The 25,885-nt window shown below is 42.6% G+C and overlaps 1 protein-coding gene across 3 annotated transcripts in view; it reads right to left on the reverse strand.

Annotated features, from left to right (window-relative positions):
* Window positions 1-23,935, reverse strand: part of CACNA2D3 (calcium voltage-gated channel auxiliary subunit alpha2delta 3) — a 1,120,348-nt gene extending 1,096,413 nt beyond the window's left edge. For 2 of the 3 annotated variants that reach the window (XM_088478674.1, XM_088478673.1), the window contains exons 1-2: window positions 22,838-23,934; window positions 22,158-22,239 (exon numbers count right to left, since the gene is read on the reverse strand). In XM_088478674.1, the coding sequence (XP_088334800.1) occupies window positions 22,158-22,239; window positions 22,838-23,064 (309 nt within the window). In that variant the 5' untranslated portion in view covers window positions 23,065-23,934. Of the gene's footprint in view, window positions 1-22,157; window positions 22,240-22,837 lie in introns of all 3 variants that reach the window. The other variant, XM_088478672.1, reaches the window with a different exon arrangement.
* Window positions 23,936-25,885: the final 1,950 nt, after the last annotated feature.

Consider the following 25,885-nt stretch of genomic DNA (forward strand, 5'->3'; position numbering starts at 1 on the left):
CCGGACGCTCTGACCAGAGCGCTCGCTCTGAATCAGGGTCCACCTCCATTAATATGGAGCGTCCTCCTGGACGCTCGTATAGCTGTGGGTCACCACCCACAGCATATACGAGCGTGCAGGATGATGGTCGCGATGGTCTTGACCATCGCGACCATCGAAACTGCGAGCAAAAGCCTGCGGTTGAGTTTTTCAACCGCAAGGCCAGGAGTGATTTTGGCTCTATCAGAGCCAAAATCACTCCCACTGACATCACTAGTGATGTCAGTGGGGCCGGCTTCTGACGGTAGGCGTTCCCTTGGGAATGCCTCCGTCTGGCAGGCACGCCCCCGGCACGCCCACCAAAGGGGGCGTGCTGTCAGTCAACATCGACAGCACGCCCCCTTTGATGAGACTCTCCGAGCGAAGGAAAGTCCTTCGCTCGTCGCGTCTCGCGCATGCGCACGACGGAGCTCCCTCCGTCATGCGCATGCCCAGTGCAGACCATCGACCCACTTGCGAGCGGACAGCCGCTCGCGAGTGGGTCTGAATGAGGGCCAATATCCATAGTTACAGACAATTCTACAGTTTTACTAACTCTTTCTATTAGGCTGAGCACAATTTGCTGTAGCACAAAGCAAGATGCAGCTGTTTGATGTGACATTATGTGATACTCTATGGGGAATGGGAATTTACAGTCCATCAAGGAGCATATGCGATGGATTTCTATTCAGAAAGTAAAATAATGTTTTTGCATTCGGCCCATGCTATCCTGTGGTAAATACCTTGAAGGAGCCCTGGAGGGGAAGGGGAATAAAAAGATGTTTCAAAAGCAATAATAAAATCTCAATTAGTGTCAAGAAAAATTAACTGTTTTTACTAGATCAATACAAAATGGACTTCTAAAGACTCCATAAATGTGGTGAGGAATGAAAAGATGGATGTGCCCTGTGAATGGGACTCTCTAGCTGAATACTAATTAATATAAATTATCAAGGTTTAATATTAACTTCTCTCTTCCTCTATAAAGAGTACCCAGAAAAGATGTTGGTAAAATGCATTGAGATTGAGATGCACCGTGTAGGGCGACTGCTGATCCATCGTCAGACGGATCGTGCTGTCACCGCCGGCAATCATGCGGTCCCCGCAGACCGCACGATATGCCAGCTCCCCCCCTCCTTCATCTGAATGGGGTCGTACATCGCATCCCAGATCAGATGGTTCTGCAGGAAGATCTGGGGATGCGATGTACGACCAAGCGGGAGCGAGCAGCACGATATCAGGTACAATATCGTGCCCGTACATGGCACGATGTAGCACCTATATCGTGCCGTGTATGGGGGCCTTAAGACGATCGACACTAGCAGAATCGCGCAGGATCTGACAGCTCACTCACACCAGGTGTCTGGCGCCATATGGCGTATTAAGGCTAGATGTATGAGGACACATCTGTATGAGGGAGAGGAAAAGTCTTACATAGACATATGTTTCCCCCTGCGCTAGGCAACATCCAATGATTCCTTTATCTCCTTTTAAATAAGGAAAGAGATAGGGATCAGTGTGGTTATCCACTATCTGCATGACTTCCAATTATGCGTCCAGTGGACTCTTCAGCCTTTCTGAGCTCATGGCCCTACTCATGCAAAATAGCCTGGTTTTGCATTGGAAAAAAATTCATTTTTCTGCCAACTCACTGATATCTCCGCACTCTGCAATTCTTCATTTCTATTACACTTGGGTTAAAGTAAAGGCGAGCGTACGGCTCAGAGTCATTGAATGGGCAAGACAAGGAGCAAAAGTGACCCGGCTTTACTGAGTCACATGTGCATTGCAGTGGAAGCCTGGACGGGCTCAGGACCGTCGAAATCTGTGATGTGCCCAGGTACTGGTGGGATTGGGAGAGGGGAAAAATCCAGGAGAAGTGACCATGCCTGCCCCCCAAAAAACCCTATAGAAACTACTATGCACAGTGAGGCGGCTCCAGGGGGGAAACGGACGATCAGCGCGATCTCACCCCACCACTTCTCCTCTCTGCCCATTACCGCTGACAGTGTCTGTATAGTAGCACAGCCGCAACAGCACACTGGGCAGTGAGAGGAGATTACTGGAGCAGCAGTCTCTGCTCTCTCACTGTCCAATGTTCCATAATGACTGCGCTGCTATACAGGAACGGCCAGCGGTAATGGGCTGAGTAGTGGGGGCCGTTCCCCCCTCCCCTCTCTGCCACTGCTTGGGCTCCTAGTAGCAGTTTCTATAAAAAATAAAAATGAGCGTTAAAAAAATAGAAAATAATCCTAAAAAAACTATTTTAATACAATTAACCGTGGGAAAATGCTTTATTTAAATAATAAAGCACTTTTTTTGGGTGGACTATGGCCAACCTGAGATGGATCTAGTGATAGGAGGACAGTCAACAGTACATGTACTACCGCTGTGCTTGTTTCATTTGTGATAACTAGCTTCCCCAGGCTTTGCCTAGGTCAGATGTTCCCAAACACGATCCTCAAGGCTCCCTAAAAGTTCAGAATTTAGAGATATCCAGGGCCGGATTTACAGGGGGGCGATGGGGTTGTCGTCCCGGGGCCCCCATGCATAAGGGGCACCTCACCCATCAGGGGTTAAAGTGGGCCGGAACGGGAGACGGAACCAGTTACGCATGGAGGCACTACTACAGAGGGACTTACTATTGGGGGACTACTACTGGGGGCACTACTACTGGGGGCATTTCTACAGGGGGCATTACAACAGGGAACATCACTACTGGGGCATTACTATTGGCACTGCCACAGGGAGCACTACCACAGGGTGCATTACTACTGGGGGCACTACTACTGGGGGCATTGCCACTACTAGGGGCACTACTATTGCATAGGGGGCACTGCATTAGGGGCACCACTCCTGAGGGCACTACTACTGGGGCACTGCCACTACTAGGGGAACTGCATAAGGGGCACCACTACTGGAAGCACTGCATAAGGGGCACCACTACTGGGGACATTGCATAAGGGGCATTACTGCTGTTGGCATTGTATAAGAGGCACTACTACTGTGGGCATTATGTGTGTTAGGGGCACTTCTACTGTGGGCATTGTGTATAAGGGGCACTACTGTGGACATTGTGTAAAAGGGGCACTGCTGTGTGTCATGAATAAGGGACACTACTATGTGGTGTCATGCGAATCAGGGGCACTATGTGCGGTGTAATGTGGATAAGATTGTGCAACTGGTGAAAAATATTTCATGTGGGTGCCTATATGTGTTTTTTTTCCTGTGGGTGTATATTGTGTGTTTTTTTCATGTGGGTGTTTTTTTTTTTTTTCATGTGGAGCCCATGGGCCCCATTTCACAATGAGACCTAACTCCTTTAGCACTCACTAAAGAGGTTATGTCCTCTTTTCAGTATTTAACAAACAGCGCTAAGCTCAACTTATGAGCGATATGGTCCCCATTGCGCATATTCCCATTTCGTCCATATTTAATAGGGGCTCCCACATGTTTGTTGCCCAGGGGCCCCCACAGACCTTAATCCGGGCCCTGGAGATATCCATTGTTGAGAACAGGTCAATTAGTACCTCAGTCAATTTGATTTAAACACCTGTGCCTAACCATGGATATCTCTAAAAGAGTGATTCCCAAGCTCGGTCCTCAAGGCACACCAACAGTCCTGGTTTTAGTGATATCCATGATTGTGCACAGATGGTTATATCAAAATAACTGAGTTACTAATTAAGTCACCTGTGCTTAAGTATGGCTATCCTAAAAACCTGGACTGTTAGTGTGCCTTGAGGACCATGGTTGGGAACCCCTGCTCTAAAACCTGAACTGCAGAGGAGCCTTGGGGACCGCGCTTATGAACCTTTAGCCTAGGTAGTGCTGGAGGTAGCCAGTGAATGCTAACACCAACTGCAGGTCTTGGTAAATGGGGAGAAGCCTATACGTGGTGAAAACAGATTTAGGGGTCTGTCTCCATTGTTCAGGTAAGGAGTGAAATGTGATGGAACAAGTGGGAGCTAATAACCTTTCCCCTCTTATACAGCAGTTTTAGACTGATGGCACTTATTTAAAAAAGGTCAAGGTACATGTGTGTGCATATTCTCAATTTGTTTTTAAATGAAGCAATTAATTTTGTCACTGAGTGTGTGGAATAAGAGCATTTCAACATAAGTCTTAGTTACCCCTTAATTGTGTTATTATTCAAACGTATATCTGTATAATTGTGTTTTTAGCAATAATTTAATCAGATCTAGATTTTGTGCATGGCATTTAAATCAGAATTCTAATGTACATATTAACAGCATTGCAGATGGTGCATAATGTGGTTTCAATTTTCATTCTCCTCTTAATAATAAATCCCAAATCAAGTGTGAAAAGCTCTGAAAGAGCTAATTGATTTAAAAGCAGCCGTTCGCTTATCCAGTGAGCGTGGAGGAAAATCAGCGGCGCAGTACGCTCCTGGAAGAAGAGATTTTACGTGTCAGAAAGAGAAGAGAACAGGGTATTTGAAAACCACAAGTAATATTTTGTTCAATATGGATCACATGCTATAATATAGTACAGAGAATATCTAATGCCAAGTCTAATATGCAGAGCCATATCTAGTGCCCTGTTTAATATGCAGAGTCATATCTGGTGCCAAGTGTAATAAGCAGAGCCATATCTGATGCCAGGTCTAATATTCACAGAATAATCTGGTTCCAACTCTTAAGGTGCCGATACATCTGCGACGGATCGTCGCAATGCAGGGATGCGATCGGAAATTTCCGATCAGCCGTCGGAAACTTCCGATCGCCCGCCATCGATGTTCTGCGATCCGTCGCCGGATCGCAGACATTTTCCATGTTAACTGTCGGCGATTTTACGATCGCGATCATTTTTTGATCACGATCGTCAAATCGGGAAAATCCAAAATGTTGGATTTCTGCGATGCCGGGTTGCAGCATCGCGGGATCGTGGCAATCCATCGCAGAACCTGCACAGCCATATCTGGTGCCAAGTCTAATATGCAATCATATTTGGTGCCAAGTCTAATATGCACAGCATCATCTGGTTCCAAGTGTAATACGCAGAGCCATATCTGGTGCCAAATTTAATATGCACAGCATAATCTGGTTCCAAGTGTAATACGCAGAACCATATCTGGTGCCAAGTCTAATATGCAATCATATTTGGTGCCAAATCCAATATGCACAACATAATCTGGTTCCAAGTGTAATATGCAGAGCCATATCTAGTGCCAAGTCTAATATGCAATCATATTTGGTGCCAAATCCAATATGCACAACATAATCTGGTTCCAAGTGTAATATGCAGAGCCATATCTAGTGCCAAGTCTAATATGCAATCATATTTGGAGCCAAGTCTAATATTCACAACATAATCTGGTGTAATATGAATAGTCCTATCTGGTGCAAAGTGTAGTATGCAGGCGTGCAAGAGCCACAGCTGGCCCAGGTAAAAGGGGGCATGGCCTAGTCATGGGAGGCATGGCTACGCTTGCTGAGGCAAACAAATTTATAAAGATAAAGTTTTTGCAGCGGCGCTGGGGAGGGGGGTGCTGTGAGCCCCCTCAGCCCAGCGCATAGCCAGTGGGGGCGTTATCAGTGTTATTGCTTAGCAGCCGCGAGCAGTCTTCCAGTGCAGCCCAGCACACAGCAGCATGTGCTGGACTGCTGTGATGTGAGAGAGAGGCGGGGGCGGCACCGGGCCCATCCAGCAAGCCAGGGCCCGGGTAATTAGTACCTGCTCCTCCCCCCCCCCCTCTTGGCGCCCCTGGTAATATGCAAGCATAATCTGGTTCCAAGTGTAATATGCAGAGCCATATCTGGTACCAAGTCTAATATGCACAGAATAAACTGGTTCCAAGTCTAATATGCAGAGCAGTTTGGGGTAAAGTCTAATGGTGCGTACACACTGGGCGATTAAAGTGGACGACTGAACGATAACGATATCGTTATCGTTCAGTCGTCCACTTTATCGTCCATTTTTAACACAAAAAATATGACCGATGACGACGACGCGCGTTCCCGCGGGTCGTTCGTCATCCTCGTTCATCGGGCTGACATGCAGGCCAACCTGACGACCTCGTCAGGTTGCTGCATGTCAGGGAATGGGTGAGAGAGCCCGGCGCTGAACGATATCGCTAATGATATCGTTCAGCGGCTGTGCTCAATGTCATGAACGACATTGAGCACAGCCTGCCGGGGACACACTAAACGATATCGCTCAGGGAGCATATCGTCTAGTGTGTATGCACCTTAAGATGTAGAGCCTAATATGGTACTCTTAAGAAAAAAAAAGGCTCTGCCCAGGAGCTGATACATGGTAGAGGTGTGCGCACAGGTGTACTGAATGTTACCCAGCACATTGGATATACAGTATTTTGGATATGGCATCACTGATTGGCATCTAAAAAACTCCAATCAGCAGCTATATCGCAGTCTCCGGCTCCACTGCGGTGTCAGGATCGTCCAATTGCAAGTATACAGTCTGCATACTCTCACTTGAGCTTACACCCAGGGGTATATTTACTGACGTGCAGGTTTTTAGAAGTGGAGATGTTGCCCATAGCAACCAATCAGATTCTAGCTATTATCTTCTAGAACAGCGTTTTTCAACCACTGTGCTTCGGGCGAGCGGTTGTCAAGTTGCCGCGGAGTCAGAGCCGCCGGTCAGATCCGCCTTTACTGTGTACTGCGGACTGAGCAGCGCTAAGCTCTTCTGGACTCAGGCGCACATGGGCCGTGACCTATGTAGACGTGGTGGTGTGACATCATAGGTCACGCACGCCGCCCACCAGCCAGCCCAGCCGCCCGAGCCATCCCAGTTGCCTCAACCAGCCCCAGCCTGCTCACAGCTCTGCACCCCCAGCCGGTGAGAGACAGGTAGGAGCAGAAAAATTACAATTTAACTTTTATGTGGGAGCCAATGTGATTTATTTTTGTGGGGAGCAATGTGGTTTTTATTCTGTTCTGTGTGGCCAGCCAATGTTATTTTTTTCTTCTGTATAGAGCAATGTGTCATACTTGGTTTTTCTGTGGGGAGCAATGTGTTATAGTTGGTTTTTTCTATGGGGAGCAATATGTTATATTTGTTTTTTCTGTGGGGAGCAATGTGATTGTGTGTTTTTAATGGAAATAATAAGAAATATCAACATATATTAAATATGTTTATATTTGTTACTATATTTGATAAAAAAAACGTATGGTGTGCCATGGCAATTTTAAAATCTTGCGTAGTGTGCCTTGAGTTGAAAAAGGTTGAAAATCACTGTTCTAAAAGGTGCTAGATAAATGTTAAGTAGAATCTGATTGGTTGCTATGGGCAACGTCTCCACTTCTAAAAACTTGCACGTTAATACAGATTGTATTTCTTCACCTCTTAGTGACTGTGAAATGACTTGGTCCTATTACACAAAGTAACTGCTGTTATTTTTTCCACCTATTTATGGTGGTAAAATTACCCATAACATACCGGAGAGCTGAGTGTAATACATATTTCTATTTACAGCTTCATACCCTGAAAGGAGCAACCATTCATACTTGGAATTTATACGCTTATACTGTCAGATGAACATAAATACAGTATTTGGCTCTAAAATCAACTCCAAGCAAACAGGATGATAGGAGTCTGTTATCCCATTAAATAATCTGTTATTTTTTACAAGGAGCTGATATTTTCATTTTTCAAACATTAGCACTTTTTTCCATTAAGACAATTTATGATCTAACTGGACAGTCTTTATTTTCAACTATTTTTTTGTTTTGTCTTTTTAATGAACATTTTCTACCTTGTTTGTATTTTGCATTTTATTAGCTCAATGTGCCTTCAAAACTTTTTAGAATACATTTTATATATACACCTGTTGTGAAATATTACATTGTATAACATTGTTGCAATATAGAATTGATATACTGTACAACAAATTAAATATAGATAATTTTACCAATAGAAGAGTGCTGTGCTTTGTTCAACCATATTTATTTACAAGGGAATTCCCTACCACAGGGCCCATTAGTGAATGTTTCTTTAAACTGGTACCAAAGTTACTAACACTACTAACACTAACACTACTAACAGTTATTATATTGCTCAAGTCTTACATTGCGTTAGGTACTGTCCAGTAAAATCTGTAGACTTGCTCAAGTTGTAAAAATTGAGCTTTGCTGCATTTTGTGATATTTGGACTGATACTGTACTGAACAGTCGGTCAGTTTTCAAGACGTGCTTTAATAGAGATGTCCAGTATTATAAAGAAAGGAAGACATGTCTGGAAAGTTTTGCCTTAAAATAACTTCAAGTAAAAAAAAAAAAGTATTGCTAAATATCAAATCCAGATCCCATGCCCATCTTTGTTTTGTGTATTGCCTGAGTTGTAGATGCTGAAGCATATATCTTGTACATTTTGTGTGAATGTAGTGTGGATCCAACATTTTGTTTGGATTTATTTTATTTTTTATTTTTTTAAGGTTTTACATTGTACAAGAGTAGGGACACTATAGAAACAGGTGGTTACAAGTCAAAACGCAATACGGTAGTGAATACTTTTTTTTGTGTGTAAATTTAGTGTAGATTCTGGAAAATTTGTGTGTTTTTGTGACAATTTTGTGTGGATCCGGGTATGCTTGTGTGAATTTAGGGTGGATCTGGCTTTTATGTATCCACAATGCCTACAATCAGAGGAATGCAACCATGGCGTCTGGAGAAAGTGCATGTCTAAGCGCCCCCCCTTACTCCCTGTAGTGAACTGTACCATTGGGGTATGGCCAGCATGCGGGGGAATACTGAAGTGAAGAGAGAAACAGTAAACAGAGGCAATATCACGCTGGGCATTGAGGTCCCAATGGTGGAATAGAATGCTTTGGTGATGCACTATCTCACATTAACAGGTAGCTCCTTGCCACTGCTTTATTTATGCATAGCACCTAGGATCTGACTTGTATCTCCTTTGAATCAAAAGAGGAGATTTAATTATATATTCTGATCATTTAGCTTAAATTGACAAAATACATGTGCTAGAGTGAGATTCCGCAGGGTGCACAGATTATTACTGCAATTACTGCCCCAAGCAGCTTTCACTGGAGTGGGAACACCTATGGGAAGCTCCCTTCTCAGGTATAGTCCTATATTGCAAATATACATTGCACCTACTGTATATTAATGTGAAAACTACTAAAAATGTTATGTCTACCACCATTATTATTATTTCAGGTTGCTTAATATTTTTTAAAAGACCTTTCAAATAACACTGTGTGGTCATGCTTGGGAATACCTCATTACTTTAAATAGCAAAGCAGTGACTTTTATTAAACTCATACCTTATAACTGAAGTTTAGGACTTTACCTCAGATGTGTCACTTTTAAGTCCATTGAAGCACAATGAATGAATGAGAGGAGGAAGGGGATCAAAGAGGAGAGTGGAGAGGAAAAGTGCCGTCAGAGAGGGAAGGTGACAGAAGCCAATAAGAAAGGAGAGGGGCAGGGCAATGCCAATCAGAGAGGGCAAGTGACAGAAGCCAGTAAGAAAAGGAGAGCTAAGGGGTGGTGACAGAAACCAATAAGGAGAGGAGAGGGGTGGTGACAGAAGCCAATAAGAAAAGGAGAGGGGAGAGGTGGTGACAGAAGCCAATAAGAAGAGGAGAGGGGTGGTGACAGAAGCCAATAAGAAAAGGAGAGGAGAGGGGTGGTGACAGAAGCCAATAAGAAAAGGAGAGGAGAGGGGTGGTGACAGAAGCCAATAAGAAAAGGAGAGGAGAGGGGTGGTGACAGAAGCCAATAAGAATAGGATAGGGGAGGGGTGGTGACAGAAGCCAATAAGGAGAGGGGTGGTGACAGAAGCCAATAAGAAAAGGAGAGAAGGGTGGTGACAGAAGCCAATAAGAAAATGAGAGGAGAGGGCTGGTGACAGAAGCCAATAAGAAAAGGAGAGGGGTGGTGACAGAAGCCAATAAGAAAAGGAGAGGGGTGGTGACAGAAGCCAATAAGAATAGGATAGGGGAGGGGTGGTGACAGAAGCCAATAAGAAGAGGAGAGAGGTGGTGACAGAAGCCAATAAGAATAGGATAGGGGAGGGGTGGTGACAGAAGCCAATAAGAAGAGGAGAGAGGTGGTGACAGAAGCCAATAAGAAAATTAGAGGAGAGGGCTGGTGACAGAAGCCAATAAGAAAAGGAGAGGGGTCGTGACAGAAGCCAATAAGAAAGGAGTGGGGAGGGGCAAAGGGACGATCACAGGGTAGAGAGGGGAGGGAATTAAAGAGGTGAAGAAGTGAATGTAATCAATCTGACAGGAAAGGGGAGATGACAGAAGATGATCACAGAGGAGGGAGGGCCAGAGGGGAGGCAATCTGGGCAGCTTGAGGGAGCATGAAATGTACAAATGGATCTCAGATCCGTAACTTATTCAGGATATAGAGCAAACAAACCAAGATAAAACTAACAGGTGGCTGTCATACTGTGCAGCATTCCATGAATTCGGGAACCCTGAATGGCACCCTCTGTCCATTTTGGCGCCCGGAGCTCATGCACCACTAGAACTGCCCTCACTACGCCCCTGCCTACAATGCTTATAATGATAGTGAATGCAGGGCCGGCTTTGGGCTTTGCTTCTGCACAGGGCCCAGTGCTTGCCAGCCCTGGCAGCACCATCCTCCAGAGGCTACAGCTGCTATAGTATTAGTAGTACAGTAGTAATACTGGTTTCATTGGACGTAATACCTGTCGGCTGTGTGTAGAGGGTAGAGAGGGCACCAGACAATTGTATAGTCTGCTCTTTATAAGCAAATACCATACATTAATATTTTTATAATTTACATACAGTATCTCCTAATTTTTTAGACTGTCTCTCGTGGCTTTCATGACATAAGAGAGAGTAAAGAGGGAGAACTGCCTAACTTTTGTATTCTTTATAGAGGTCACTTCCTAAAAACAGCATTGATTTATTCTTTCAGAACTAAACCACCAAACCGTCCATCCACACTACAGATCCTTGCTGTGATCCATGCCGCTGACAACTGGCTTGTGTTGCCTGCTTCTTTGGATCTCCCTACATGCTTACCAAATATCTAAGGTGTTTAACTTTCACACTGCTTCCTTGTTTGTGTCCTTGGGGCTCATGTGCCACTGGGGGGCGACGAAGAGCCGATAGGTTTTGCAATTTGGTAGCCCACAGGTTACTATAGGACAACGCCATTTGGAGATGGCGTTATCCTATCGGGCTTGGTAAATCTGACAGCTTCACAGCGCCCATAAAACCTATGGGGTCTGCAGCTGCTGTTGGAAATGGGAGAGACCGCAGCATTTATCAGAGATAACTGCTGTGTACAGTGGTCCCTCCTTCATACATTTTGGGGATCCTTAAAATTTGCAAGTATCCCCCGAAAAACTGATATTTTGAGGGAATATACCGCAAATATAATTTGATAAATGGGCCCCTCAGTAGCATACCCGTAATAGAAAGAAGTTATGTAATAAATGAAGATATATGTAAGAGATGGTACGCACTACCCACATAAAAATAACAATGACTGGAACAACCCATAGGGACTTATTTTATTATTTGTTACATAAATAATGCAAATAAAACTAATAATAACGCATTTTAATTTTGCATTGAATTAAAACAATGGTTTGTCTGGAAATGCAAAGATCATATAAGAAGACATTATTAAAATATATGTACAGTATGTTTATGGAAATACCACCCAACATTGTCAGCGACATAGCGGGTACACACTGCCCGATGTGGACGACATGTCGTCCGATCCTGTGGACCGGACATCATATCGTCTAGTGTGTATCAATTGACAGCTGCTGCTCAGTCTGTGTGGCCCCGCCCCCCATGCTCAGACATCACTCTCCCTCCCTCTCCTGATGTTCTGACAGTCCTGCAGGAGCTGGAAGGAGACTGCAGCGAATGAGCCAGGCACACCGCTTATAAAAACACTGCACCCGGGAAATGGACACTGCGGCTGCGGCAGCCGGTTCCACCCTCAAGGCAGTCTGCTTTCTGCACTGCCCTAGTTATGGCCCTGTTACCTAATTTATGCTATTTACCTGTCCACTTTTTCACGTAAAAAGTGATATTTTAAAATGTATTAATAAAAACATAACCTGTTGAACCTATACAAAAATGAGCATTGTCAGAATAAAAAATTTATGAATTTAACTTCCCTAACATGCCATTTCTGCAATTCCTCGAGTAAATGTTGAACATCAAACAGTCCAGTCCAGTTTCCTAATTGGAAACACATTACTGCCTTGTGAAGTTGCGAGTCACTCACCCCCCATCAAATCTCAAGGACAAGTGAAATTTTCATGTGTCTGTGTGGATAGATGCATCATGGACAGAGAGAGCAATAGGCACATGCACCACTCCGGCGTTATGACATTTTAACCAATCAACAAAAAAAGAAAACAGCTGCAACACAAAAACAAGAAGTCAGAAAACGTTGAGGCCCCCAGCCAGTCGGAGGCCCAGGGAAATTCCTCCCCCTAGCCTCCCTCTCCTTCTTGGTAGGGCATGCCTCACCAGCTCAGATTTTGTTAAAATTTGGTAAATGGAGAGTATATATGTAGTCTAAAAAAAATACAAAATATTATTTAAATATATAATGCCGTTTCCAAAGTATGGCTATGTAAAATTGTATGCCCTATGATATACAACACAATAGGCTTTATGAGGAAAAACTTTTTCCATATTCAAACTGAAATTTTTGATCATGATTACCTCAAAAAGTGCCTCGACAAGAAAGTAAAAAAAAATTCTGGAAATAGTCTATACTAATGTTAAATGTTTGTCAAAATTTAAAAGTGGGAGGATAATGGGTTTATAGTTAAAAATTATTTTAAAGCAAGGTAGTTTATGCAAAAAAGCTGGGTGTATTACAATTAGTAATAGGTAATAATAGATTTGATGGCTTCATTCGTTTCATTATATAAATCAAGTTGAATAGAAATACTTGACCTTGTGTTAGTCAGTCAACAATGTTAGCTGAAGATAGTCTGACAATGCCTCAGTGGTTTTTAAAGTGTCATTAGGAGACATGACATAAATTCTTCCAGTTGGAGTTATAGGGTCAACTTTGCATAAGACATCTATTAGAGGTATCCATAGTACATCAGGCTTCCTTGAATAGAAGAATGATGGTGAAGGTCCAGCTGGATGAAGGAAGGTCACTTTTAATTCACCTTCATCTTCATCTAGCCATTTATATATATATATATATATATATATATATATATCTGGAATTAATTTGACGTTCACAATGCAAGAAGACTATATTGAGTCTGAAACATTTTTGAATGATCGTTTCAGCCAGTCAGTGACTACTCAGGGAACACAACAGTATCATGCTTTTATACCAGTTGATTCAAGTACATCAAAAATATCTGTGAAAACCTTTTCTAAGGCTACAACATCATCTACAGTATTTGTTACAAAATCTCTAGACAAACTCCAGTTGACATAAATAAATGGCTATATATATCCGTTGTGTATAACAAGAAATGGTGGCTTGCTTATGTGATGGACAAGAATGAAGATGAAGAGTAATTAAAAGGGACCTTCCTTCATCCAGCTGGACCTTCACCATCATTCTTCTATCAGCAGGTAGTCTGCTGCTACTACACTATGCCTGGTCCCAAACTAAAGTCAGATGTGCACATTAACCAATGTAATATTATTGTCTTCAACGTCTTCATCAAATTCCTGAGACAGCGCACTGTTTCTTTCTTTAGAGGCAATCTGGAAAACTGTCATAATGCATACCGCTGAAACATCACGCTTCTAGCAGGGGGTTTTCGTGGGGGGCCTAATTACTGTGGCTTACTGCAGTAAGGGGAACCTTATTAGAATAGCAGTGGTAACTCATTTTAAAGGAGATGTATCAAACCTTGGTGAGAGATAAAGTACCAACCAAGCAATTTCTAACAACTGTCATTTTACAGACTGTGTTTGAAAAATGAGAGTTAGAAGCGGATTGGTTAGTACTTTGTCTCTTCACTTTATCACTCTCTAAAGGTTTGATGCATCTAACCTTTGTGTTCGAACAGCCCAAACATTATGGCTCCATTCAGATCACGCATGGCCTGGCAATGCCAGTTCACGCATGATCATTGCACCTGCAGTCTCTGGTTTCCAGTGGCATACAAAAATTAAAAAAATATTAGTAAAATAATTATTCTAAATGTAAATATAGTTGTAATAGAATTTGAAGATGAAAAGCTTTATTTGAATAACAAAGCATTTCTTTCTTAGTACTGTGGCAGCGATAGCATAGGAGAGTACCCGAGCGTTAAAAGTACCCAAACAACTATTATCTCTGCCTGGTTCCTCTGCAGCTGTTTTGTATAGGATAACTCAGCCACTTCCATCTCAGTAGCAACCACTCAGAATATCCATCCACAAATGCTGCACCTCTGGGCCGCAGGTAGAGGAGGAAGATGCCACTCTCAGCGCTGCTGCTGGATGTAGCCCGTCTATGATAATAACAGACTGAGATTGTGGTTATAGGTAGCTATACCTGATGGTCTGTCTCTTCTCTACATTAAACGAGTCATTCACTGAATGCTTTACCCCAAAGTTTAATGTTCACAAACCGTTCCTTATTTTCCAAAGTTTTGCAGCTGCACTCACGATGCACTGGATCATATCATGAAATTGCTCACTTTGAAGTATAAGGTGAGTAATTTTTTTTCGTCTAAGAAGAGAGATATTTTTAAATCCCCTGCATGCTCAACTTCTGTGAACAGGAACTGTTGCTGCATTAACCCTATATGAAATCTAGAAATGCATTCAGCTGCTAGAATTCACTAAACATATCAGTTTGTTAAGTTTCCCCTTTAACTATTTTTTTTTTGTTACCCAATAAAGCAATTTAGAAACCCATTGTAACCAGTGCTATATAATGCAGAACTAGGAAATCTATGTGACAACGTTTCCTCTTATAACTCATGATTTTCCATTACAAAGTGACCGTATTCTTCAGTTTTCTTGGGGGGAGATTCAGTTAGCTGGAGATTACGGAACCTACTATAACGCAGGTTATCAGGACAGGAAATCTCACATGTTTTTGCTCGTACTACACAGAGGTGCAAGCAAAAAAGAGCAAGGTTTTCCGTCCCACGAAGCAATGTTGCAATAGCGTGGAAATGACATCAATGGCACATGAGTTCGCCCTGGGGATTTTAGTACACCTTTGATGGGGAAACAAGTTCTGAGCTAGCGTAAATGCGACATATCACTGCACTTACTCGTGGGGCAAGCCGACTTGCGGCTAATTTAATAATCTATTACAGTAATTAATTTATTCAGGACATAAAGATATATTACCTGGTGTAACCGATCTGAAAAAATAAGTGTTTTTCTTATGTAAAGCAATCTCTTCTCTGCAAAAAAGTCCTTGAAAAAGTCCGTTTAACAGATGAAACGCGTTGGGCCACACCCCCTACTTACAAGGATTTTTTTCATGAGAGAACTTTTGTTATATTTTATGTAATTTAGAGACTTTTCTCACAGTCTATGACTCCTGTGTACAGTGTGCTGATTCCAGACTCCCCTGAGTCATATTAAAATAAATTAGTTTTAACCAGACTGGAGTCTGTAGTATATTCCATACTTCATTACTAAGAGTGCAACAGCACATTCCACACATTCAGTACCCTCATAAGCAGCAACAAGAGCACCGGGACAAGGAGAACCAGCAGGATTGATACATCATATTGGTAAGTACAAACCATTTCTTACCTACCTGCACCATTGTGTTCACCATGATCCCTGATACTGTGCCAATATATTTAATTTGAGGTGGAATGCGAGCAAGGAGACTTATGGTAATATCAAGTACATATAAGAACACCCATCCTACAGACATCACGGACTATAATTCTCTGGGGACCACGTATTCCTTAGGACTATCGAAAGATCCTTCTCCAGACAGCGGGATTTTTCGATTGCATACATTCCCGGTCAGGGATAAGGAACACACGTCATCGTCATAACTGTTTAATTATCTTTAAGAACACCCTACCTACAGATCCAAGTCGGGACTTTTTTGTTTAAGACATTAGTAGGACATTTTGCAGTCCAACAACATCAAGAAAGTGACATATTTATCTAATTTATACTTTCATTTACATATTCTAATTGCCCCAGAGCGCACCACTGATAACTATTTATGTAAACGTTTATTTGGAAGGTTGGGATACCTCCACCAGTGGAGCAGCTAGGGACGATTTGTAAACAGGATTGAGAGCGCTGTAAACCCCTATTCTTAATCTCTTCTCTGCGCCACAATTGTAGAGCGTATTAGTGCCATGTTCCTAAGGCTAAATCACATAATCAAAGCACCTCTGTATCAACCCAACATGTATACTTTTACCTGCCTAGCAGTAATTCCTCACTGGGAATTGTATTCAGATATTACCAACTATGCACTCCCTGTGCCTAATTCAGTAGAGAAAGCTTATGCAGTCACAGCCGCAATTTTGCATAGAACTCAGCTGCAAAAATATGCTAATGATTGCCAAAGCTCAGCCGGCATAAAGACGTCCACTGCCGCCTTTTCCTATCCGTCCAATGTCGCTCTTCTGCATAAACATCACAACACATCGGTCATTCACGCAGCATTTACAACAAGTCTGACCAATTGCAAGCACTGTCCTCGCACGCAGAGAGCTCTCGTGTTGCGTATGCAATTGCAATGGCTAATTTATGCATGGCCATTAAATGGCGTTCTAATGGACAGACACGCCTGCGTTTTCACGACCACCGTCACCAGGTCACCACTCCAAAATGCTGACAGACTGTCCATCACTTTGTGATGGATTCCTCTGTGCGTCCGTAATGTCAATGCAATCACTGCGCACGCGCAGTGTGGCTTATACCCATGCGCGATGGCAAACAATTGCTCGATCTGCGTCCATAATCGCCTTTGCGTCTGCTGCTGAGTCCCGTCCCCTGTTGGGTATTAATAACTGTTATGGCATGGGCACATTAACTTACTTTTCCCCATGAACTCACTTAACTCTACTATTCTCACTGTGACTGCTATCAAACTTATATATTTACAAGACACCTAAAGGTTTATGCTCCAAGTTCCTTACAAAGTACTGCGCCCTCACCCAACTCCTGCAAAGACGGCATCACTACACATGCCTCCATTGTCCGCAGTGAAATTTTAGTTTACCGCGGATTAAGTTACCAAGCCTATTGCTTAGTGATTTCACTTAGCGCGGCTGTGCGTGCTCCTAATTACCGCCCAATCCAATTGTAAAAACTGGTCCGCAGTAATTTTGTATGATGTTAGCCTCGTTAAGTGTGGGGAACCATGGGAAAATCAACCTGTACCCCCAAAAAATGCAATCTAATACCCCTTCTGCATCAAATCCCGGGTCCGACCTTGGCCTGGGGTTATTCCTGGGTTGGTCCCGTTTACACTGAACGCGTGTCTGCCCTGCAAAACCTATGTATGGTATTAGAAATGGCCTTTTCCAAAGTTGAGATCATAAAACAGTGGGTGGTGACTGCTCACTGAAGCTCCATTTAGCAGCTGTTTACAATGCACTGATACCCGGGTCCTTCTAGGGTTCCACCCTTGTAGCTACCACGGTCGGATTCCTGGGTCACTCGACCCTGGTAATTTTTCAAGGACCCTTTTACACCGAGCCGCAACCCGGGTTATTGCGGTAATGGTAAAGGGGTATTACATTGGATAGCAGTAGAAAAGTCTATTAGTGGCCAAAACAAAAGCAAAGTAATTGGGGATCTTGCAGTTTTTAAGAACATTAAACAAAAAAACATAGAAAGTGTTTTTCAGCAAACTAAATGCTGTAGATTAATTTGGAGTGCAAACACAGCTTGTAAATTGATTTATGTGTCATTTTAAGCCACTTTTAAAAATGTGTTACAAGAACACCTGCAGATCCCACCTGCAAACCTAAAAAACACCTTTCCCATCAATATAACACCCCCAACTTCCAAATGCCTAATTAATCATTGGGGTGGGCACCCAGGGGTTTTTGAACCAAGTCTCAACATCTTTACCTTAAAATATGGATTTTTACAAACTTTTCACCTGCTCAGGGGCTGCAAGGAAACAACGCACGTTAAATTCTATGGAAAGTTAACGTGGCCAAATTTGCGCAGCTAAGTAGGTAGCAAAAAATGTACGTCTAGCCGCGTTAAATTGCATTTAGCCACATTAACTTCGGAAAACGGGTTAACGCGGCTAATTGAGTCTGTCCTTTATAGTGACACTAAGGACCTCATTCAGAGCTGCTTGCAAAATGCGAGCACTCACTCTGAATGAGGGTGGCCGCATCTAAATAACGATCCGGCCTCCTGGCTGCTCGCTAGGCTGTGGGTTACCACCCACAGCCTTAATGAGCGACCAGGTTGATGGTCGCGATGGTCAAGACCATCGGGACTTGCGACGAGATCCTTGTGGTAGGGTCTCGTCTGCCGCAAGCCCCAGAGAGCTTTCGGCTCTAATAGAGCCGGAAGTTCTCCCACTGACATCACTGGTGATATCAGTGGGGCCGCCCACAATGGGCAAGCGTTCGCTTGGGAACGCCTCCATTTGTGAAACCACCCCCCGCCACACCTACAAAACGGGGCGAGCTATTAATCAACATCGACAGCCGCCCCTTTTTGTAGTGAGCCCTGGAGCGAGAGAATTTCTCTCTCGCTCCAGGGCTTGTGCACGCGCAGTGCGGCCAATGCGCATGCGCAAAGCAAAACATCGACCTGCTTGCGAGCGCTCAGTTGCTTGCGAGCGGGTCTGAATGAGACCCTAACTCTTTACCTTTCCTCCCTGGCCTAATGGTAGTTGATAACTTCCTACCAGCAAAGTGAGAGAGAATATCTAGTCTATCTGCTCTAAGACTGCTTTGTTGCAGATAATCAAAAGTCATATTATTCCAAAAACCCATCAATGCCCTGGAAGCTATCTCTATTTTGGCAACCATGACTATGGTGGAGGCTCCTCTTCGCTCACTGCAGAGGACAGATGTACATTAACACGGACAATAGGTCCAAATATCTTCCTGTCCTGAAACTGTGTGCGCATCAGTCATAGCTTAATAGTACATTCCACTTGACCTGGAACTTTAGTTACAGCTCAGCCTTACTTCACAGGGTCTTTGCAGACCAACAGAGGTAGAAGTGATCTTCCATCTCTTTTGAAGTGTATGATAGAAGAAACCTATAAAAGCACTGTATCTGAGAGTGGACAGTGTGGATTCAAGTCAAGATGTCCCTGGGAATCCTTACATCACAGTGAGTGCTGCAAATACCTACAGTAATAATGGTCAGTAATAACATTATTCTGGTCTCTTTGCTGTTTGGTCTCTAATATCACTTGGTGCTTTACTTTACATTCTTGTGCATTGTTCAAAACGAAAACATAGTTTTTTTTAAACATAGGTTTTAAATACAGTATATTCAGGCTCGAAACTGCCTCCTTCGTGCTGTTGCATTGTGGGATCTGTAGTTCTGGTATCTATAGGTGTCCATTGTTATACTGTGTAACATCTGCTGTGCAGCAGAAATACTGGGCAGAGACTGGGGATCACTGCCCAGGAATGATTCGCTGGCTGAGATCGTTGAACGTTTGACCAGATTATTAGGAGATCAGTCGGACACAAACCATTAAGAATGGACTTTGTATGGAAGCACAAGTAAATCAGAGTGAGCCCTCAGGACTTGAGTCATTTTTCTACTGTTTGCTTGACTGCAATTATTACCACATGGCGCCCCATGAAAAAGATAATGCACAAATGTATTTGCATGAAGCAGATTATGTCTTTCACTTACTGCATGAGTGACAAGCAATTCACCAGCACTCACATTAACCGTTCATCAGCAATCGTGTCTCTAACGCGCTCTTAGCACTTATAGAGATAAGGAGGATAATTTTGAAATCCGTATAGAAATAAAGAAATATTACATATACAACCGGTCTCCGATTGGTTAACACAAAGCTTCCCAGCAACAATGTACATCTTTATGTGCACACCCTTTAAATGTCCATTTAAATTTCCAGTGTGGTATGAAAGTGTCCTGTGGCCCATATTCCCTGCATCTAGTCGCTCCATATATACTGTACATACTAATGCACAGAGGTTTGAGCTATAATACTATATAAAAAATATGTGATACAATATTTATACAGAAAAGATGCTGATTGAAAGTTTCATTTTAGAATTCATTAGCGACATGCACTGTGTGTATTCTATGTAATATAACCCTCTGCTGTAGACCATAAATATGTTATAAGAGTAATAACAAAAATTATAGGCCCCCTTATAATTCTAAAATCTCCTTTTGTGGCTTGTAGTGGCCTTATAAATCGCACTAGAGGGTACATTGGGGAATATGTATTAAAGCTAGGAGAGAGATAAAGTTCCAAGCAATCAGCTCTTAACTATCATTTCTCAAACACAGCCTGTAAAATTACACTTAGGAGCTGATTGGTTGGTGCTGTATCTCTCTGCAATTTATCTGTCTCCAATGTTTGATACATCTTCCCAATTATAACATATATTATAAATTGGATGTGCCCGAGTGTTCTACCCAGTTCAGTGCTGCAGGCCTCGCTGTATAGGTGACTGGACTCCCGTCATGTGTAAACACCGTAGGACCTCTGAACTTATCTTATGTTTATACATGGCAGATCACAAAGAGAGGGGTCAGCCCCCCATCCAAATTTCACAAAGCATCTGATGTAAAGAAAGTGAGTCGGGAACTGTCATGTGTTCCCCGCACCGCTCGTCAGATCAAAGTACGCTTAATGATCAGTTGTAATTTGCTAAATAATATCTCTCATTTTCCTCCTTTCTAACTGTAATTTCGACAGCTGCAGAAAATCACTCATCTCTTCCATTTGTGATTTTCAATGCTGGGTAATTTACAGGGAAAAAAGGGCCCGAAGACCTGTTTTTTAAAAAAAAAATGCAGAGTGTATGTATGCCAATGACTAGGTTTGTGTTTGGTTTTTTTGTTGGATCGTACAAGTGAGTGGTGCATGTGTGTGTGGGTGTTGGTGTTATACACGTTGGCGTTTTGGATGTTGATTCCAGTTCTCTGTAAGACTGAGAGCGCCGACTGTCTTAATGAAGGACAGGCAGGGAAAAGAGTGTAACCCTCAGCAATTAGTGATTGTTTGTCTCCTGCTCAAATCCAATTTTTTTTTTTTGTGCTTTTTTCTCTATTTGAAAATCCATATGAGCATTGGTCATATCTGTATGGCTTTAGGATATCAGCTACTTCCTGATCAGGACTACTGAACAATGCGCAGAATTAACAGTTGGGTATAGGACATGGTGAATGATTTGTAGGTTAAAAAGACCCAAACAGAAGTATTTAATAGTTAATATTATTGTTCATGTAATTATTCCCAGTGACTCTTGGAAGACTAAATAGGTGTCCCTTTAACTCTTGCCTAGCCAATGATCTAAGATTGTCATCAAATCAAAATACATGGCTGTATGTTAGGGACATATCAGCGTAAAGAGTTCATTAAAATAGTTTATTGGGAAGGATGTGTTCCTTTCAGTCTGCAGAAATGTGCAGCTTTCGCCTCTGAGCTGATAATCACAATTTCACCTTGCTCATTACTACCTGCAATAATTTCAACTTAGACAGATTCTTCAAGTTGGAACACGACTTCTTTGGGTTATTACCCAGCTGTGCGGCTGAGCGGCGAGATAACCACATTCACAGCTTCTTATCTGTAATGATGTAATACATCCCAGCACTGGGTTGAGGTGATTGGGGAATAATGGGATTGTAAGAACTGCAGAGATGACAACACAGCAATGCCTCCTGTCGCTTGTAACGTGCAAGCCTCTGACACGGGCAGGCTAGGGGAATATGAAAATAAACACTAATTCGCCTTGGAATTAAGTTAGCAATCTCCACTCCACCAGCTGTTTGTATCTAGTATTGGGAAGCGAATGGCACAAACCCCGCAAAAATTCCTGGATGACACTACCAAACAGTCTGTTCACTTTGTCGGTTTTGCAATTAAGAGTAATGGCTTAATTAACAAGTTATTTTTAGATTCAAATGTATAATAAAGGCTGGGTGCATGGAAGGAAGATCCTCCGGCAGTGCCTGCTATCGGAGCGCTCTGCCAGCGCGCAAAATTGCTGCGATCAGTGAATATCACAAACACACTGCGCTTACCTTCTGCAGGAGCTGGGAACCTGAGTATTTAGCTGCTATGGATTTGATCTCCCCTCCAAAAGCAGAGGCCCAGAGCTTTACCCTAGGAAGACAAGGTATAGAGAGAAACATAATACCAGCAGCAATTAGCTGAGAATATTTTTTTTTTGCATCGGAAAAGCTTAGTTAGGAAAACTAACAGCGAAGCAAAAACAGGACAGTGGAGCTACAGTACTAGCCAGCCCAAAGCAAATCTACATCTAGCTCCCAAGATCAAGGTAAGGCCTCTCTGTGTCTTGCATCTACTGCATTTCCTTTTTCCTTTTTTTTTATTACTGTACAACAAAACCTTCTGCTTTGCTCCCTTAGAAATTACATTGCTAGCTGAGATCCGGTTCATTCACCACCAATTTAATGCAACAACGGATGCGGATAAAAATGACACTATCAAGGGGACGCCTGCATAACCGTAAAGCAAGGTCAGAATTATACAGCAGGTAAATTATATTGAGGGGGGAAAAAAACCCATATTCTGCTCCCCGCACGACTGCATTTAATAGGTTATGTTAGAATAGCCCTTGGAAAAAAAAAAATATCTGCAGTCTCTTAAACTTGCTTCCTACCAGATAAGTTTACGCGACGTCCACAGCAATGAACAAAAAAAAAATACGCAGGGCAGCGGAAAACGACTTGTCACTTACATAGATAAGGGGATCTGCTGTTCCGATCCAATCGCCGGCTTCAGCGTCGTGTTCAGGGCTATCCAGAAGAAAAAGAAAAAGATCCCAACAGCTAGTGGAGTAGTGACAATCCCTTGCATGTTTCCTTGCTTTGTGTCTGTAGAGATTTGTACAGTAAAATGAAAGAACCGGCAGCTTTTCTTGTTTTCCCCTTGTGGAACAGATTTCAAAGAATCAGGGTTGATCATTCATCGTCCATCCTAGATGGGTATCCGGGATGATGGTGTAAGACTATGAGGAGGAACCTGCAATGATTTTAAAAGTTGTGTCCTTGGTAACAGGAAGCGTGATGTACCAGCACTGCAGCCTCGTGCGTTTACTCCTGTACAACTCTGCAGTAAGCAGAGCACTGGAGTTACTTCCCTGACCTACTGCGAGACTGGAGAGCTCTTAGCTGCGAGAAAAGCAGACTATTGATTCCAACTGTATAGCCTGTCCTCTCACAATTACTGCTCACTTTACAAATGGGAAGCTGCCTTCAGGTCTCCTTTCTGTTCCCGGTAACCTCCAGCCTTCATCCCATATTAAGTCTAGTGCTGGTTCACTGGAGCAGGAACGGACATTAATGGGAAAGTGCTGACAAATAGCAAGAAGGCAACTTGTGCAAATGGACCAAGCAGAAAATATATTAAGAACAAGTGCATGAGGACGAGAAGAAAGGGGAAGAAAGAGTTGAAGAAGGAGCAGTTATATGGCAAGCAAATCTTCTCGGAGGAATTGGCGACGAGCAGTTGCTGGGGGTGTCTCGTGTTGACAACGAGTGAGGTGGGGGGAGCTGACACAAGGGACAATGAGCACCCACTGGAGAGTTCCCCCAATTCATTCAGTGCCGTACTGCATAGCAGCTTTTGTTGTGCGAACAGCTACAGTGCAGCCACCCAAACAGCAGCTTGCTGGCAAAGTGCAGGGGAAGAGAGCTGGACCTTCGCTGATATGTCATGTTGGTATCGCAGGCAGCTATTCTGTGACACACGAACTGTCACCCAGCTTGGCTCAATGAAGTCATATGTAGCCTGTCCCCGTACATAGCGGCATGCTAGCCTCTATATCACAGCTGCAGCAGCTGCTGCTCCAGATATACAGAATTTAAATGCTTATGAATGAAAGGAAAAGGCAGCCTTGCTAGATCAATGCAGGCTAAGTGACTTGAGCCCATGAATAAATTATTAATTTTGGTTTGAGGAGGAATCCCTTTGGTAGATTGTGCATCAGATCTCTCCTATAAAAGCAGATCAGCAGCTCTAGAGTTTTTTTTTTTTCCAGTTATTAATCCAAACACTTATTCCTTTATCTTCCCTGAGTCACAACTCTGCTTTCATTGTTGTACATTTCCCTCATTGCATGCATGCTAGGCACCCATTAATCTAACCGCTCACAAAATGCCATGATTATTCGTAATTAGCATATATTATTAGAGCAAGTTCTGTTTACACTGCAATGCAAACATCTCCGCATTTGCCTGTGGTTATCCTTTAACCCCTTAGCTGCTGGAAAGTCGCTTCAGTGCATTGTCTCCCAAAGTTTTTTTAGACAACCTGGTAGTGTAGTGGTCGCGTCTATGTAAATGTGCAATGATGAGAGAGAGGATTCCATATATTATACTCAACAGACAATATACAGTATTCCCTATTGCTACACATTGCCAGCATATGATAGTGTTGTGCTTCATTGGATAATAAGGACATTTTTCGGTTGACTTCCATCAAACATCAAGGTTTAAGGCAACGTTTTTTTTTTAAGTCACAGAACCAAAGATGCTAATTAGGACATAGGGGTTTACAGTTCTAACCCCATACTCACTTTGCATTAAATCTAACGCTTATGCATGCTGAAAGAGTTTCAAAAAGTTTAGCTAAGTAACGCAATTATTATCCTAATTTCTCAGATTATCTAAGAATAATAAACACAGTACACATTATTATTGTAAGGTCATCTGGCCAGGGTCATCTTCAGCATCCAGGTGCTATCATTTATGCATTGCATTTGTGATATGATCCCCAAATGTACAGCGCTGAATAAAATAACAACACTAATAAAAATAAACACAAAATTGTATTGATAACTTCTCCCGAGTGTTCCGCAGAACAAAAATATAAGGGTTGCCCTGCATTACATGCAGTATGTACGTATCTTTCAATACTTGTTGAATATCTTATATATTTATTTTAAACACAGGTTATGCGCTGAATATTTATCACACTGTGCCTTTAATGTGAATTAGACACTGTATCGCCAGGTGCACAGATTACCTACAGGCAAAATGTACAGATACGCATGGATGACTTACCATGTATAATGAATTACTCGCCTTCGTGCACATAAACTGCACACAGCATAGTCTCTTTCCTTTTAACTAAATGGCAAAAAAAAAAAAAATACTATTAGAAAAGATATTTTTCATACGTTCCATTGCTGGTATGCGTCACGATTCACAATATTCCACCCACCGGAAAGTTGGGTCTGTATTTAGTTGGTATAATGTGCTAATTTTAACCTTGTTTTTGCTGCACACTGGACATTAATGTTCAGCTGTGTGAACACACAATTAATTAGTGGGTAATCTGCAATATTCCATAGATCGTGAGGATGTGCGCGCTTGTTTGCTAAAATTAGTGAGCCAAAGCTTCCTGAGATAAAATCAATTAAGCAGAGAGGAAATGTCTAAAGCTGGAAAAGGTTGATGTGCTTTAATATTTTATGACTTATGAGGAAAAATGGAATATATGGTTGAGTGAGCTGGTGAGTACAAGCTACAGTAAGTGAGTGTACAGTGGTTGTTTTTCTGTTTTTGTAATTACTGTACTAGCGGTCCTCACGGATTTATTGTGTCCGTCCAATCAAAATGCTCAAACATTGTTCAAAAAGAAAATGTCAGTTATTATATAAAATAATGCATTATATGTGTCTGAGTATGTGCGTGCAAAAACACACATTTGTTACATGTTACTTGAACCTTTCCTGGGACACTTTGCTTCACAAATGTAGCACTTGAGCGCATCACTCTGACTA

The sequence above is a fragment of the Taudactylus pleione genome, unplaced genomic scaffold, assembly GCF_031769625.1.
Source record: "Taudactylus pleione unplaced genomic scaffold, aTauple2 ptg000217l, whole genome shotgun sequence".
NCBI classification, from domain to species: domain Eukaryota; kingdom Metazoa; phylum Chordata; class Amphibia; order Anura; family Myobatrachidae; genus Taudactylus; species Taudactylus pleione.